Consider the following 14,241-nt stretch of genomic DNA (forward strand, 5'->3'; position numbering starts at 1 on the left):
AAGATTCTGACGAGTAAAGGGGGCTTATTTCAATATAGACTGTTGTTTTTAATTGTTAATTATGCGCTCCACTGGACTTTTAAGCGGCCACGTCCCCGCACGTCGCACTATATGGTGCGTCTCCGTCGCACTATATGATTGGCGTATTTAATTAGCACATTGGCAGTAGTTAATTGAATAAATAAATTATAAAAACTATGTTCATAATAAATTATAAAATTTTAGTAAATGTTAAGTATGTATTTGTTGGTAATTTTTCGCATGTTTTTTTTAAACGTTTATTCAGCAATCTGTTAGTTATAAGGGTCATTCCATTACAAATCATTCAATTTTGGAGCAAAAAAAATTTTGGACCTCTGATTTGTCTGAAAATTGGTATATAGCTTCTGCGGGACACATAAAATAAGATATTTAAGGTCAAAAAATCTTCTTCTTCTTTTTTTCTCAAAATGTTATTTTATGCGATTTTACAGTGATTTGGTGTTTATTTATACAAATTTGCATTTTCCATCGTAAAGTATCAATGAAAAACATAATATTTTAATAGAAAGGACTCAAAAATGTCATTATATGGCATTATAACAAGTTACTTTGATTCAAAACAAGCTTTTGATCAAATTTTATAGTGTAGAAAACGTTAAAATACCGTTTTTTACATTTTTCTCCATTCCCAAAATACATCATAATCGATTTGGCTGAAAATTTGCCCACAGATAGACAAAACATAAGACTTTAAGTGGTGAGAAGGATTTGAATTATATTACAATACCAAAAAAGTTAAATGCAATATTATAGTCAAAAATATAGGCGTCTACTGTAAGTAAAATTAACTCGAAAATATCGACCTCACGACAAAAATTGTTAAAAAGAAATTGTAATAATTGTAAATACAATTTATTTGGAACAATTTCAGTTCCTACCATTTTTGTCGAAAAGTTAAAAATGGCGGAGATATTGAGCCAAACAGGTTCTCCTTTAAAATCAAGATGGCGGCTAACGTAACGGAGGAATTCATTCGTGATTTTAAATTTAGGCTACTATTGACTCCCTTAAAGATCAGAAAAATAAATTTTGGGCAGCTCGGCATTCAAGGTCAAATGCTATCCCGACTGGACTAATATATACTTTTGAGTCTGATATTACTGCATGTAACTTTTTTGGTATTGTAATATAATTAAAATCCTTCTAACCACTTAAAGTTCTATCTTTTGGATATCTGTGGGCAAATTTTCAGCCAAATCGATGATGATGTATTTTGGGAATGGAGGAAAATGTAAAAAACGGTATTTTAACGTTTTTTACACTATAAAATTTGATCAAAACTTGTTTTGATTCAAAATAACTTGTTATTATGCCATATAATGACATTTTTGAGTCCTTTCTATTAAAATATTATGTTTTTTATTGATACTTTACGACAGAAAATGCAAATTTGTTTAAATAAACACCAAATCACTGTAAAATCGCATAAAATCACATTTTGAGAAAAGAAGAAGAAGAAGATTTTTTGACCTTAAATATCTTATTTTTACGTCTCGCAGAAGCTATATACCAATTTTCAGACAAATCGGAGATCCAAAATTTTTTGCCTGAGTGATTTGACATGGAATGTACCATAAACATTCTAACAATAAACGTCTTTGGGGTTCGAAGTAAAAAAATGACTTTATAGAGGTCAATCCAATGACTGAACATCTAGTATGGAACAAACATGACATTTCGATAATATGCTATATACATATACATATATACATTTCACATTTTTTTTTATTTAAATTAACGTGTCTCAGCAACGCAGGCCATTGACACGGTTACAAAAGTAAGGTTTACAATATTTTTAAGATACAAGATACAAGATACAAGTATTTAAATCAATAAATTACAATATCAGCAAAATGATAAAAAACAATATTTATAAGGCGTAGTGTAACCGAGAGTCTTTGAGAAACATTATCACATTATTAAAGTTACTATTATCACTAAGAGTGGCGGTTTGGTCTTCATCCAGTTTATGTTGTCTTCGGGTGTTCGTGTATAGCTGGCACTCAACTAGTATGTGTTTGACGGTGACACGAGTGTTGCAGGTATGACACCAAGGAGGATTTCCCTGGCTCATCAGGTAACCATGGGTAAGACGGCAATGTCCAATTCTTAATCTTCTCATGACAACTTTGTCCCTTCTACAAAATGCTGGTATTTTTAAGGCAGGTATTCTGGGTTGAATATTGTGGAGTTTTGAGTTTGTTCTATTCCAGAGGTTTTGCCATACTCTCATGCACATTTGGTTTGCTGTATGTTGTAAATCTACACCAAGTGGTATACTCTCCATTGGAATGGATATTGGACATTTCACATTTACAAACAATACATATATCTAAAATATATACACAAATACCCTCGTTTCACACACTTAGATTTTGAACGTGTGATGGTTGGAAGGCACGATGACGTTCCAATAATGGCTCGAGCAATCCCATGGTAACTATCACATTACACAGCGGTTGGAACGTTCGGTGAAGTCACCGTGTAATGTGAAAGTTACCATGGGATTACTTGAGCTACCATTTGGATCATTCTACCGTCATTTTAGCGATCGCACGTTCAAATTCTTAGTGTGTAAAGGGAGCGTTACGGTGAGTTAGAATATTTATTTATAAATCAGGTCCAGTGGATTTTTACGTTTTAGTCTGTGAGTTGGTTGACTGCTATCAAGCAAGTTTATTGCCAGGGCATTTGGATGGTTTTCTAGGCATTTTATGTACCGAACACTGCACTGAACTATCACTTCACTGATCGTTGGTATTTCTAGATCACAATAAATGTCTGTTTGACACGAACCATGGAGCGTCTGTTATAGAGCGTAACACTTTAGATTGTAATCTTTTCATTATGGATAGGTTGGATTTTGCTGCTGCACCCCGTAGTTGGATCCCATAGGTCCAGACTGGTTTGAGTATTTTATTGTATACCAACAGTTTGTTACGTATAGACAACTTCGATGTTCTGCCCAGTATCCAATAATGTTTACGAAATTTTAAGTTTAACTGTTGGCGTTTTTTCCATATATGGGTTCTCCATGTCAAAGTTTTGTCCAGGTGCATTCCAAGGTATTTAACGCTTTCAACTTGTGGAATTGCTTTGTTTTTTTTTTCTATACTAGGCGATATTTTGAGACGTTTTGTAAATAGGATATGTTGTGATTTGGATTCATTGATCTTTATGCGCCATTTCTTTGTCCACTTTTTAATGTCTTTAAGCCTTTGAAGAGATTCGGTAACTGTTGCGGGATTTTCATCTGTGACTAACATAGCTGTGTCGTCTGGGAATGTTATAATCGTTTCGCATAAGTACGTATAATATGTATGTATACGTGCGACAGGTCTATATTGAAACAAGCCCCCATTAATTGTCAGAATCTTGAAATTGAATGTTTAAAAATCATTAGGCACTTGGCAACTTTAAGCCTTCAAATAATAATTTACGTGTGTCTTTAAGCCTCGAAAATGTGTAATTTCGCATTTTTCAGATGAACCAAATAGATAAAATGAACCAAAAAAACCCAAACAATATATTTTTCGGGGCCGCAAAGAAACTGAATCAGAATTTTTTTCATAGGGGAGCGGCCTTACATCATGGATTACTATTTTTTTTTGTTTTAAATAATAATTTCCTAATTATTGTCGCCATTTTTAAAATCATGCTAATCGTTCGCATTAATTATTGCGTCATCTGCATAAAAATCTGTTCGATTTTTTTGTCTCATTTCTTATCTTACACATGTCCTATAATATTTATCCTGTGACATGAGCAGGGTTTGTCTATCTCTATTGATTAGTTTTGCTCCTTTATTCTTCGTCTTCATGTTCTAGTCCCGTGAGCTTCCAGCATATTGAGGTGTTCTTCATTGTTGATTTAAGGCCATGGGTACATAATTCGCAAATATTTTACGGCTATCCCTACTTTTTCTGTCTTTACACTGCAAATTACGTGTAGTAAAATTCACACTGGTATGGATATGTAAACATTACTAGAATGTCATTAAAATGTCATCATTAACTTAAAGAGATGGCTTTTGAATGTTCTTGGATAACTGTTATTTATTGTATAATTGCAAATTAGTAATTCAGTTAATAAATGTGATAATTTTTTTACTAACTATCTATTCAGTGATTGTAATAATTTATATGTACAACAAAAACTAATACTCAATCGAGAAAAGAGGAAAAGTGTTAAAATGATTTTTTAATAATATATTGTTACTATGGAACGCTTACAATTTTGAACATCTCTAACAACAAAATACTTGGATCACAGAATATATTATCCTGATGTACTGATGTATTCTTTGCTTGGATCTTCCACAAATAATACACAATAAATAACTTTTTATTAAGTTCACGTCTTAAATCAATTATTTATCAAATACACTATATATCAATTAAGAAAGAGATGGAAGGACGCAGTAGCCAGTGATCTACGCAAATAAACCGGGAGATATTAACAGAAGTTCAACCACGATTTTCTAAGTCCTGCCCTTTGCAATACTGGAAGGTTAGAGAAAGTACTTACAATTTGTGAAAAAATCCACGGGTTTCCTGTGACATTTTTCTGTGAAAATTAGATTTTCCATGAATAAAAAAATTGGGAGTTGCGATGAATTTTTAAGTCCTGCCATATCCATAGAATAACAGGATACTATCTATTTTATGAAGAAAATTTTTTGGGCAGGACGGTCGCAAAAGTACTTGGGAGTATACATATATACAAATATGTAATGAAAATAATGAAATTTTCATGATTTTCTAAGTCCTGCCAACTTAATAAATTAATTATATTTATTTCAAAATGACCAAAAAAAATATTGGCATGACGTCACCTAATGTTTAACTGCACTTGTTTCTTGGAAAATTTTGTATAAAATTTTCACTCTGGTTCCGTGATTTTCTAAGTCATAAAATAAATTTTGTTACAAAATAAATAATTTCAGTATACATTATGCAAAATGACAGGATGTTTAGTTACACCTTTTTTACTATATATAGTTAAAAAATTTGTAAGAAAATTCGTGGAAAATTACACGATTTTCTAAGTCATGCCATTTCGCACATATCTCAAGAAGGTTAATATAAATCTATTTTCAAAGAGGCAGGATGGTTGTATAGTTATTTCGTATAAAAAAATTAAATTATCTGTCTGTAAAATTATTTCAGGGTGTTATACAAACATATTCATATCACCACATTTTTCTTGAGTCCTACCATGTCGAGTATGCTTAAAAAACACTAATCTAAAACCGTTTACAACTTTACAAATGTCATCAGACCATCTGGTTGGCGGACGACCTCTACTTCGATATGCTTCGTCTAGAAGAAGCATATCGAAGTCTTGTAATTAGTTTCTTTAAAATAGCTGCAGAACGCTTTTATTTGGAAAAACGAAAACTGGTACACTTATTTATCTTCCAGAGGTCAATTGTCAAATGTCAATTATCAATTGTCAATTTTTAGTACCGGTCATAGGGGTCCGTTAGGGTACGGAAACGGATATATTATCGAATAACTTTTGTGTCTAACTTTTAAGCATCTCTGACACTGGATTATTGAATTCTGGAATAGTTTTGTACTAAAAGGTACTTTTGCTTTAACTCAGAAGAATACGCAGTGCAGTGTTCTAGAAAAATCGATGTGAAAAATTTTTCGGTTTTTGGTTTTTTGAGTTTAAAAGAATTTAGAAAAATTCTATTTAGAAAAACGAAAACTGCTACGTTTATTTCTCTTCCAGAGATGAATCGATTTTATCAATTGTGAATTTCTAGTACTGGTCATAGGCCTCCGTCTATTTAAAAGTACGCCCACCAATAAAACGAGTGTGATTCATGTGCCTGAAACTTTTTTATCTTCGAGAGGCCCCACACCAAAGAAACATAAAACATGAAACGTAAAACACGTTTCATGAAAATAAAACACAGCTAAACAAATTGAAGTTCGCACACACAAGAAGCGAGTGTGATTCATGCACATAAAAAAATTTTATCTTGGTGAAATCTGTTTCAGGAAAGAGATCGTGTTGTATTTTTCGGTTTCAGTTTCATTGTTTTGGACAGTTAATTACGTGCATAATATGAATTCCAACCAAGAATTTAATATTGCATTGGTTTCTGTTGTAAAGTAGAACGAAGAGTTGTACAATTATTATAACCTGGAGAGGTACTCGAATAGGTAATGATAAGAAAATATAAGAAAATATAAGAAAATATCAGTTTTCTTTAAACCAGGACCCAAAATAAAACAATGTAGATGTTTGAATACTCAGTCTATAAAATTATTTAAATTTGGGAAGATGATTACTTAGTTCGTTTTCAACCAAATACGTACTATGATTATGATGTTGGGCAGTAATAAAAAGTTGCCGCAAGAGTAACAACCTCGTCATCATTACTTTCCATTGTTGGCTATACAAATTTTCATTTTGTTTCTTTGATTAGTATATAATATGAAACGGTTTCGTCCTTCACAATTCATTTTGTTTCATGTTTTACGTTTTAAGTTTTACTTCACGTTTCTTTGATCTGCGGCCTCCCTTAGAAAGCAATAAAGGTTTGCCATGACAGCAACGACCTCGTCATAACTTTCCATTGTCGACTATACAAATTTTATTTTTGTTTCTTCGATTAGTATATCACATGAAATCAAATGTTTTTTCACAATTTCTTTGTTTCTTATTTCAAGTTTCATGTTTCACGTCTCATCTTTCACGTTTTATGTTATTTTAATCTGCCTTAGGAAGCATTTTCAGATTAGTTGAATTGTGTTAAATTGCCTTAAAATTATTAAATTTATTAATTGCCTTTATTGCAATTATTAATTGCCTTAAAATCAATTTGTTGTTATTAATTTATTTTGTTGCATAGCAATTTTATCCCGCCTTCTTACTTGTTCGAACACAAAATACACACGCATGTAACAGGCGCTGAGTTGCCGCACTCAACTCGTTTTCCTGATATTGTAGGATTGTAGATATTATCCTGATATTGTTTCCTATATTTGATAGCAAAATTTACTAACACTAACAACACCAGAATAAATCGATTTTTAAATACAGCATCTATCTACTTGCAACTTTTTGCATTGTGTTCAGGATAACATCAGGAAAAGGTGTATAATATAAAAATGTGTGGAAATTGCATTTTAGTGCATAACATGCATCCAAAAGTGCATAAACCTGTCAAAATCGGTGTATGAAGGGCAAAATTTTGTTATTTGGGAGGTTTATGGAGTTACGAATACGCAAGCAGAACCGACCTCTGAATCACCTAGTGCCCAGAGTTGCTGCTAAGGCACGCCATCTGGAGTTTCGTGGGATATCGGCAATAAATTTAAAAAAAAAAACAGAATATTCGATGGTTTTTGGGATGGCCGAACACGAATATGACATTACAACCGACCCTCGGAGCACCTGGTGCCCAGGGTGACTGATCTCGAATTTAAGAGAGTTTTTGGAGGTCGATTCTGATGGCGTATTCATGTTCAGCAACCACAAAACTCTTCGAGAAATCTACTTGCATCACTTTAGTGTCTGAAAGCCTCGAAATTTAAGAATACGGCGTGTATATCAGTCACCCCGAGCACTAGGTAAAGATCTGTTCTAATGTGACATTCTTGTTCAGAAACCCCAAAAACCACCTAAGTAATCTGTCTGTATCAATTTACTGCCGAAATTAATATATAAATATGGTATAGAAAATGCTTAGCAAATAAAAAGGTACCATAAAATATCATTTTATTATAATACTAAAATACAGGGTGTCCCATTTAAGAAAACTCAAAAAATACTCATTCCGAGTTTCAAGTTTCAACCAACCCCGTATACTAAAATTAAACATTTTGGTATACTATTAATAACTGACAATAGTAGACTATATTAAAAATCGTTTAAACATAAATTAATAGAAGTTTGGATATCAAATCACTAACAATATGTATAGGGTGTGAATGTTCCTACAAAATTAAAAAAAAAACGTAATTATATTTTAAACTACCTCGTATAATATTTCAAAACACTATATTTTATTAAAGAGAACATCGAGTAGAATCCAAAAATGTAAAAATATACAGGGTATTCCATTTAAAAAAACATAAATTTTTGTCACCCTGAGAAAACGGGTAGCCCTGTATATTAGAAAATACTGTTAAATTATAGTCCTATCTGTGGCACATGTTTTACCTAAATAACTTTTTTCGTATATCTTACGACAAACGAGTAATTGGACTAGCCCACACTAATGCCCCACCCTGTATACAAAATAACCATAAAACCATCCTGCCTCTTTGTATATAGACTTATATTAAGATTCTTGAAACATGTGCAAAATGGCATGACTTAGAAAATCGTTGACTTTTTCACGAATTTTCTTACAAATCTAGGACTCCTGCCGTCTTACAAGAACCGTTTAACCTTCCTGCCGAGTACCGAAAAGGTATTGATTGCATTTGAGTATTATAACTTTTTAAAGGCAGGACTTAGAAAATCACGGAATCAGGGTGAGAATTTTCCGCAGAATTTTCCAAGGGACAAGTATACTTAAACATTAGGAGACGTCATGCCAATATTTTTTTGATCATTTTGAAATAAATATGTTTAGTTTATTAAGTTGGCAGGACTTAGAAAATCATGAAAATTTCATTATTTTCATTACATATTTGTATATATGTATACTCCCTAAGTACTTTTGCGACCGTCCTGCCCAAAAAATTTTCTTCATAAAATCGATAGTATCCTGTCTATCTACGGATATGGCAGGACTTAGAAATTCATCGCAAAACCCTATTTTTATTTTTTGGGAAAATCTAATTTTTACAGGAAAATGTCACAGGAAATTTGTGGATGTTTCCACAGATTGTAATTACATCGTCTACCCTTCCAGTATTGCAAAAGGCAGGACTTAGAAAATCGTGGCTGAACTTCTGTATAATATCTCCCAGTCTAAAAATGGGAGTACAGCAATGGGAAATAGCTGCTCAGGACCGACAACAATGGAGGGAAATAGTAAACGCGGCCAAGACTCACATAGAGTTGTAGAGCCAAATGATGATGATGACTATATATCAATTATATCAATTATTTAATCAACAACTCAAAATATTCCCGGTGCCACGTCAAATATTTAAAATTGTCACTGATTGTCACGGTCTGACTGACAATATGCTGACAATATTCTATTCGACTGAGTGCGTTGTAAGACAAAGATAGATTTGGAAAATATTACCACGGACATGGTGTCCATTTTTTTCGAATCCTGAAAAAACTAATAAATACTTTTAAAAAATTTAAACGATACCATATTAAATGATAGCGTTATTTAAGAAAGGTGATTGGGCAGACCCCAGTAACTATAGAGGGATAAATTTACTGAGCACTATACTGAAACTCACAACCAAAATACTTATGAAGAAAATAATGGCGTGCATAAATATATCGGATGAACAACAAGGATTCACAACTTGGAACAACAAGTGGAAGATCATGTAACGATGCAGTTTTTGTGATAAGGCGAGTAGTGGAGAAATCATTAGAATATAACAAACCAGCCTTTTTCTGTTTCATAGACCTAGAGAAAGCGTTTGATAGAATCCAATTAAAAGATGTGATACACCTACTATATGAGAAAAATTTACCACTGGATATCATACAACTGATAGAAAACATATATGTAAGAAATAAAATAGAAATGAAAGTCAATGGAATAATAACAAAACCCATAGAAACAAGCATAGGAATCAGGCAAGGAGATTCACTAAGCCCTCTACTGTTTAACGTAATATTGGATGCAATAATAAAACAAGTGAATAAAAAAAGAGGGTACAAAATAGGCAATAGAGAGATAAAAATACTCTGTTACGCTGATGACACCGTATTAGTAGCAGAGTGCGAAGACGACCTACAGAGATTATTGCACGAGTTCAACATTAACGCAAAAGAAATAAATATGAAAATATCAGCCCAAAAAACAAAAAGCTTAGTAATTGCCAAAGAACCAATAAGATGCAAATTGGATTTAGACAATCAAATTATACAACAAGTAATGACTTTCAAATATCTGGAAATTAATCTATCAGCCGACAACAATATAGAAGAAGAGGTAAAGACCAAATAATTAAAGCCAGTAGAACGGCCGGATGCCTAAACGACACAATTTGGAAAACCAAACACCTAAGATTGGAAACAAAGGCCCGAATATATAAGTCAGTTATTAGGCCAATTATGACTTACACGACCGAAACAAGGCCAGATAGAAGCAGGACAAGAAGACATCTGAAAACCAACGAAATGAAGATCTTACGAAGGATTGCTGGAAAAGGACTACAGGATAGGGTAAGAAGTGAGGAAATCAGACGCATATGTGGGGTAGACAATGTAAATACCTGGGTAAAGAATAGAAAAGAAGAGTGGAATGAGCACATAAGCAGGCTGTCTGAAACAAGGATAGTAAGAATAGCCAGGGACAAGTCACCATTAGGCAGGAGAAGTATAGGACGCCCAAGGAAAAGATGGAATGACAACTTAGGGGCAGAATGAAAGGCACCGTTGAAGAAAAACAGGCAGTACTGCATATATAAAAGAAGAAGAAGAAAAAACTTAAACGCAGAATGAAAGACTAAATTATTACCGAGGGCCGAAAGTCCCTTAAAATAAATAAAAAGTTTATTTTGAAGGAGATATTTGAAATTAAAAATCACACTAAATTTTCTCTTAGTTTTTTACTTCTGTAACTTATTAAAATAGACATTATAGAAGTTCTCAGGGACTTTCAGCGCTCACTAATAACGTAATCTTTCATTCTGCGTTTAAATTTTTCAAAAATACTTATTAGTTTTCTCAGGATTCGAAAAAAATGAATCTCCATTTGAATAGCATTGCAGCCGAAAATACGTACCCATCCTCTTAATGATATGAGAATGTTATTTTCTACCTACTAAAATATCTTGAGTTTTGTATGTATAAGATTTATTATACAATTACATTATGTTGCATAATTTTCTAACTATAGTTGTATCGTGTTTACATTGTCGGTAATATAGTATTGCTTATATTTAAACTAACTTTTTCTTTTTTTTATCGCTCTTTCTATTTGTAGTTTGTCCCGAGGGTTACTATGGAGACCACTGCATGACACCTTGTGAGTGTGAGAACGACAACTTTATCTGTCATCCAGTAGAGGGCTGTATCTGCAAACACGGATTCATAGGAGATCACTGTGAAGAATCCAACATTTTAGGGCGAGTGCGCCACGTAGAGCAATCTACGGAAGGAGGATACGGTGTTGTTGTTGCCGTAATAATGGTTTCCATTATATTCATAGCGGTAGTAGTATTACTGGTCTTCTACTATAGACGACGAGTGTCTAATTTGAAGACAGAGATTGCTCACGTTCAGTATATTGCTGATCCTACATTTGCTCCAGGTAAGTCATCTGCGATCTATTAGTGCTATTTCGTAAATTACCATATACATTAACCGCCACGCTACTAGTCACACGAGTACATTGAGCTAATACTGTCCTGGACCCTTCACTTGTTGCACTGTTTACTTTTATATCTAGTGCCATCTAGAACGTCAAAAAATGTATAGAAACCAATATAAATATAGAAAGTTGACAGTTTATAGAACAATAGTTGTATTTGAAGTTTATAGTTGTCATTATGTTAAAGCTGTAAAAGTTATAAAGTATTTTCACAGTGTTGGTGTTTGAATAATTTTTTTTTTGTAAAACAGTGTAACAATATTATTAAATTAATGTATTTTTTGTATGGAAAAATATTTATTTTAAATAGTTTTATGACAGGCATGAAAGTCACAGGTGAGAACGGGCCGGATTTGCCCAAGACTAGCAATTAGGAACCTGTGTGTAGTAACGTGGCGCTTACTGTATGTACATGCTAGTTCAATTAAAACGCATCTTTGGTTAGGTTAGCCTTGGAAGCACTTGGAAGCCCTTAACTGCCGTTCTGCAATGTGAGCTATGTTTGTAAACGTCACACTGATGAATTATTACTATCTTTTGTATTTGACTGATTTTAATTAGTGTGACTTAAAAATGGCATTTGTTGTTAAGAGACTACAACAGCTTGTCATCCATATTTTTTTTAAGTTCTGCGAACTTTCAACAGTGCGGCAACAGTGCGTCGCCGCGTCGGCAGTATATGACACTATACTATCAAAAACTAAGGAACAATATTGTGATAATAATAATTATTATACTCATCGGCGCGCTAAACGTTGTCAAGTCAGTCAAGTTCCATTTCTTGTTATCTTCTTCTTCAAGTGCCGTCTCCTAATCGGAGGTTGGATATCATCATCATTATCTTTACTCTATCCACCGCTGCTCTAAAGAGTTCTATAGAACTGCATCTAAACCAGTCCCTTAAATTCTTTAACTGTGACACTCTCCTTCTTCCTATACTCCTTCCGCCTCTTATCTTTCCCTGTATTATCAGTCTTAGCATTTCATATCGCGGTCCCCTCATTACGTGTCCCAGATATTGTAACTTTCTTATTTTTATTGTGTTCATAATTTCACATTCTTTACCCATTTCTCGCAATACTTCCGTGTTCGTTTTCTTTTGTGTCCATGCTATTCTAAGCATCCTGTAACACCACATTTCAAATGACTGTAGCTTATTTATATGTTCTTGCTTTAATGTCCAGCTTTCAAGTCCATATTGTAGCATCTCAAAGCTCTTACTCTCAGTTCTAGGCTAAGGTCTTTGTTGCAGAGAACTGTTTTCATTTTTACAAACGCATTTCTTGCTATTTCTATCCTGGTCCTTATTTCTGTTGTTTGATCATTTTTCTCTGAAATCCAGGTTCGTAGGTATGTATTTGTATTTATCAACCCTTTCTATCACTTTGACATTAATAAACGTCAAATACGGTTGCATCTAAAATAGCTCCAGAAAAAATTAATTTTTTAGTAGTTTAACTTAAATTAATTTTATAGTGGTTTTAATTATTATTGATAAGAAGTTTCAGTCCTATGGGTTAAACAGCCTAGGCTTCTTTTCACGGTGTTTAACTTTTGTGTGAACAGTTTAAAATTTGGCCATGGTTAAACGTACCTAAATATTGACATTCAGCTCGCAGTTTTTGTGACAATTAAAACATTTAAATTTCATCGTGGGTAAAAACATTTACATATTGTAGAATAGTGATACAAAAGTGAAAATATTCTCCCCAGATGGGGGAGAATATAAAAAAGACGCCAGTGTGCGAACTAAATACTGCTGAAGTTATTAGTGATAGTAATCAAGACATGGATACAGGAACTATCACCACAAATTCTTCTGCTACAAGGGAGGTAAAACTTTTTAATATTAATTGTAATAGTTACGACTTTCAAAATTGTTGTGTTTATGTTGAGAAGACCAATGATCAGAATATTTCCCGTTTGCATCCAATGGTTGTTGCAGATATTTTACATCAAAAATTAAAGATTAATAATATTAAGCAAATTAAAAGTATAGGAAGAAACCGTGTTAAAGTAATCCTCAAATCTATTTTGGATGCAAACAATTTAGTCAATAATAGTCACTTAAAGGACGATAATTTAAAAGCGTACATTCCAAATCACCTCTTGGAAATCAAAGGACTGATACGCGATGTTGATACCAAATATAATATTGACTATTTGAAAAAATATATGAGCTCTAGTTCACCAATTATTGATATTAAAAGAATGCACAGGAAAGTAGAAAAGGATGGAAATACAGAATACGTCCCTAGACGTAATGTTATAATTACTTTTGAAGGCAATTGTTTGCCAAACTATGTTGTGATAAATTATGTATTTTTCCAAGTGGAAAAATTGTTGGGTAAAGTGACGCAATGTTATAAATGCCTCAAATATGGACATATTTCTAGACAGTGTAAAGGTACACAGGAATACTGTATACAATGTGGACAAATTAAAAATGACATACATACATGTGATGAAACAAAAAAGTATTGCATACACTGTAAAACTGATAAGCATATATCGATCTCTAAAAACTGTCCTTTTTTCGAACATCAAAAAAAAATAAAAAATATCATGATTGAACATAAAATCTCATATTTGGAGGCAAAAAATTTGAGTGACTCATCATTTTCTGGTCTTATTTCTAATAACAGATTTGAAATATTGTCAAATTCAGACAAAGAATTTCCAAAATTAACTAACTCCTCTGAAGTTAGTACATCTCCTTA

The 14,241-nt window shown here is 32.9% G+C and overlaps 1 protein-coding gene across 3 annotated transcripts in view; it reads left to right on the forward strand.

The window, feature by feature from the left end:
• Positions 1–14,241, forward strand: part of LOC126880173 (protein draper) — a 396,789-nt gene that overhangs the window by 345,451 nt on the left and 37,097 nt on the right. For all 3 annotated transcript variants that reach the window (XM_050643935.1, XM_050643937.1, XM_050643936.1), the window contains one exon: positions 11,135–11,461. In XM_050643935.1, coding sequence (XP_050499892.1) covers positions 11,135–11,461 — 327 coding nt within the window. The remainder of the gene's footprint in view (positions 1–11,134; positions 11,462–14,241) is intronic.

The sequence above is a fragment of the Diabrotica virgifera genome, chromosome 2, assembly GCF_917563875.1.
Source record: "Diabrotica virgifera virgifera chromosome 2, PGI_DIABVI_V3a".
Lineage (NCBI taxonomy): Eukaryota > Metazoa > Arthropoda > Insecta > Coleoptera > Chrysomelidae > Diabrotica > Diabrotica virgifera.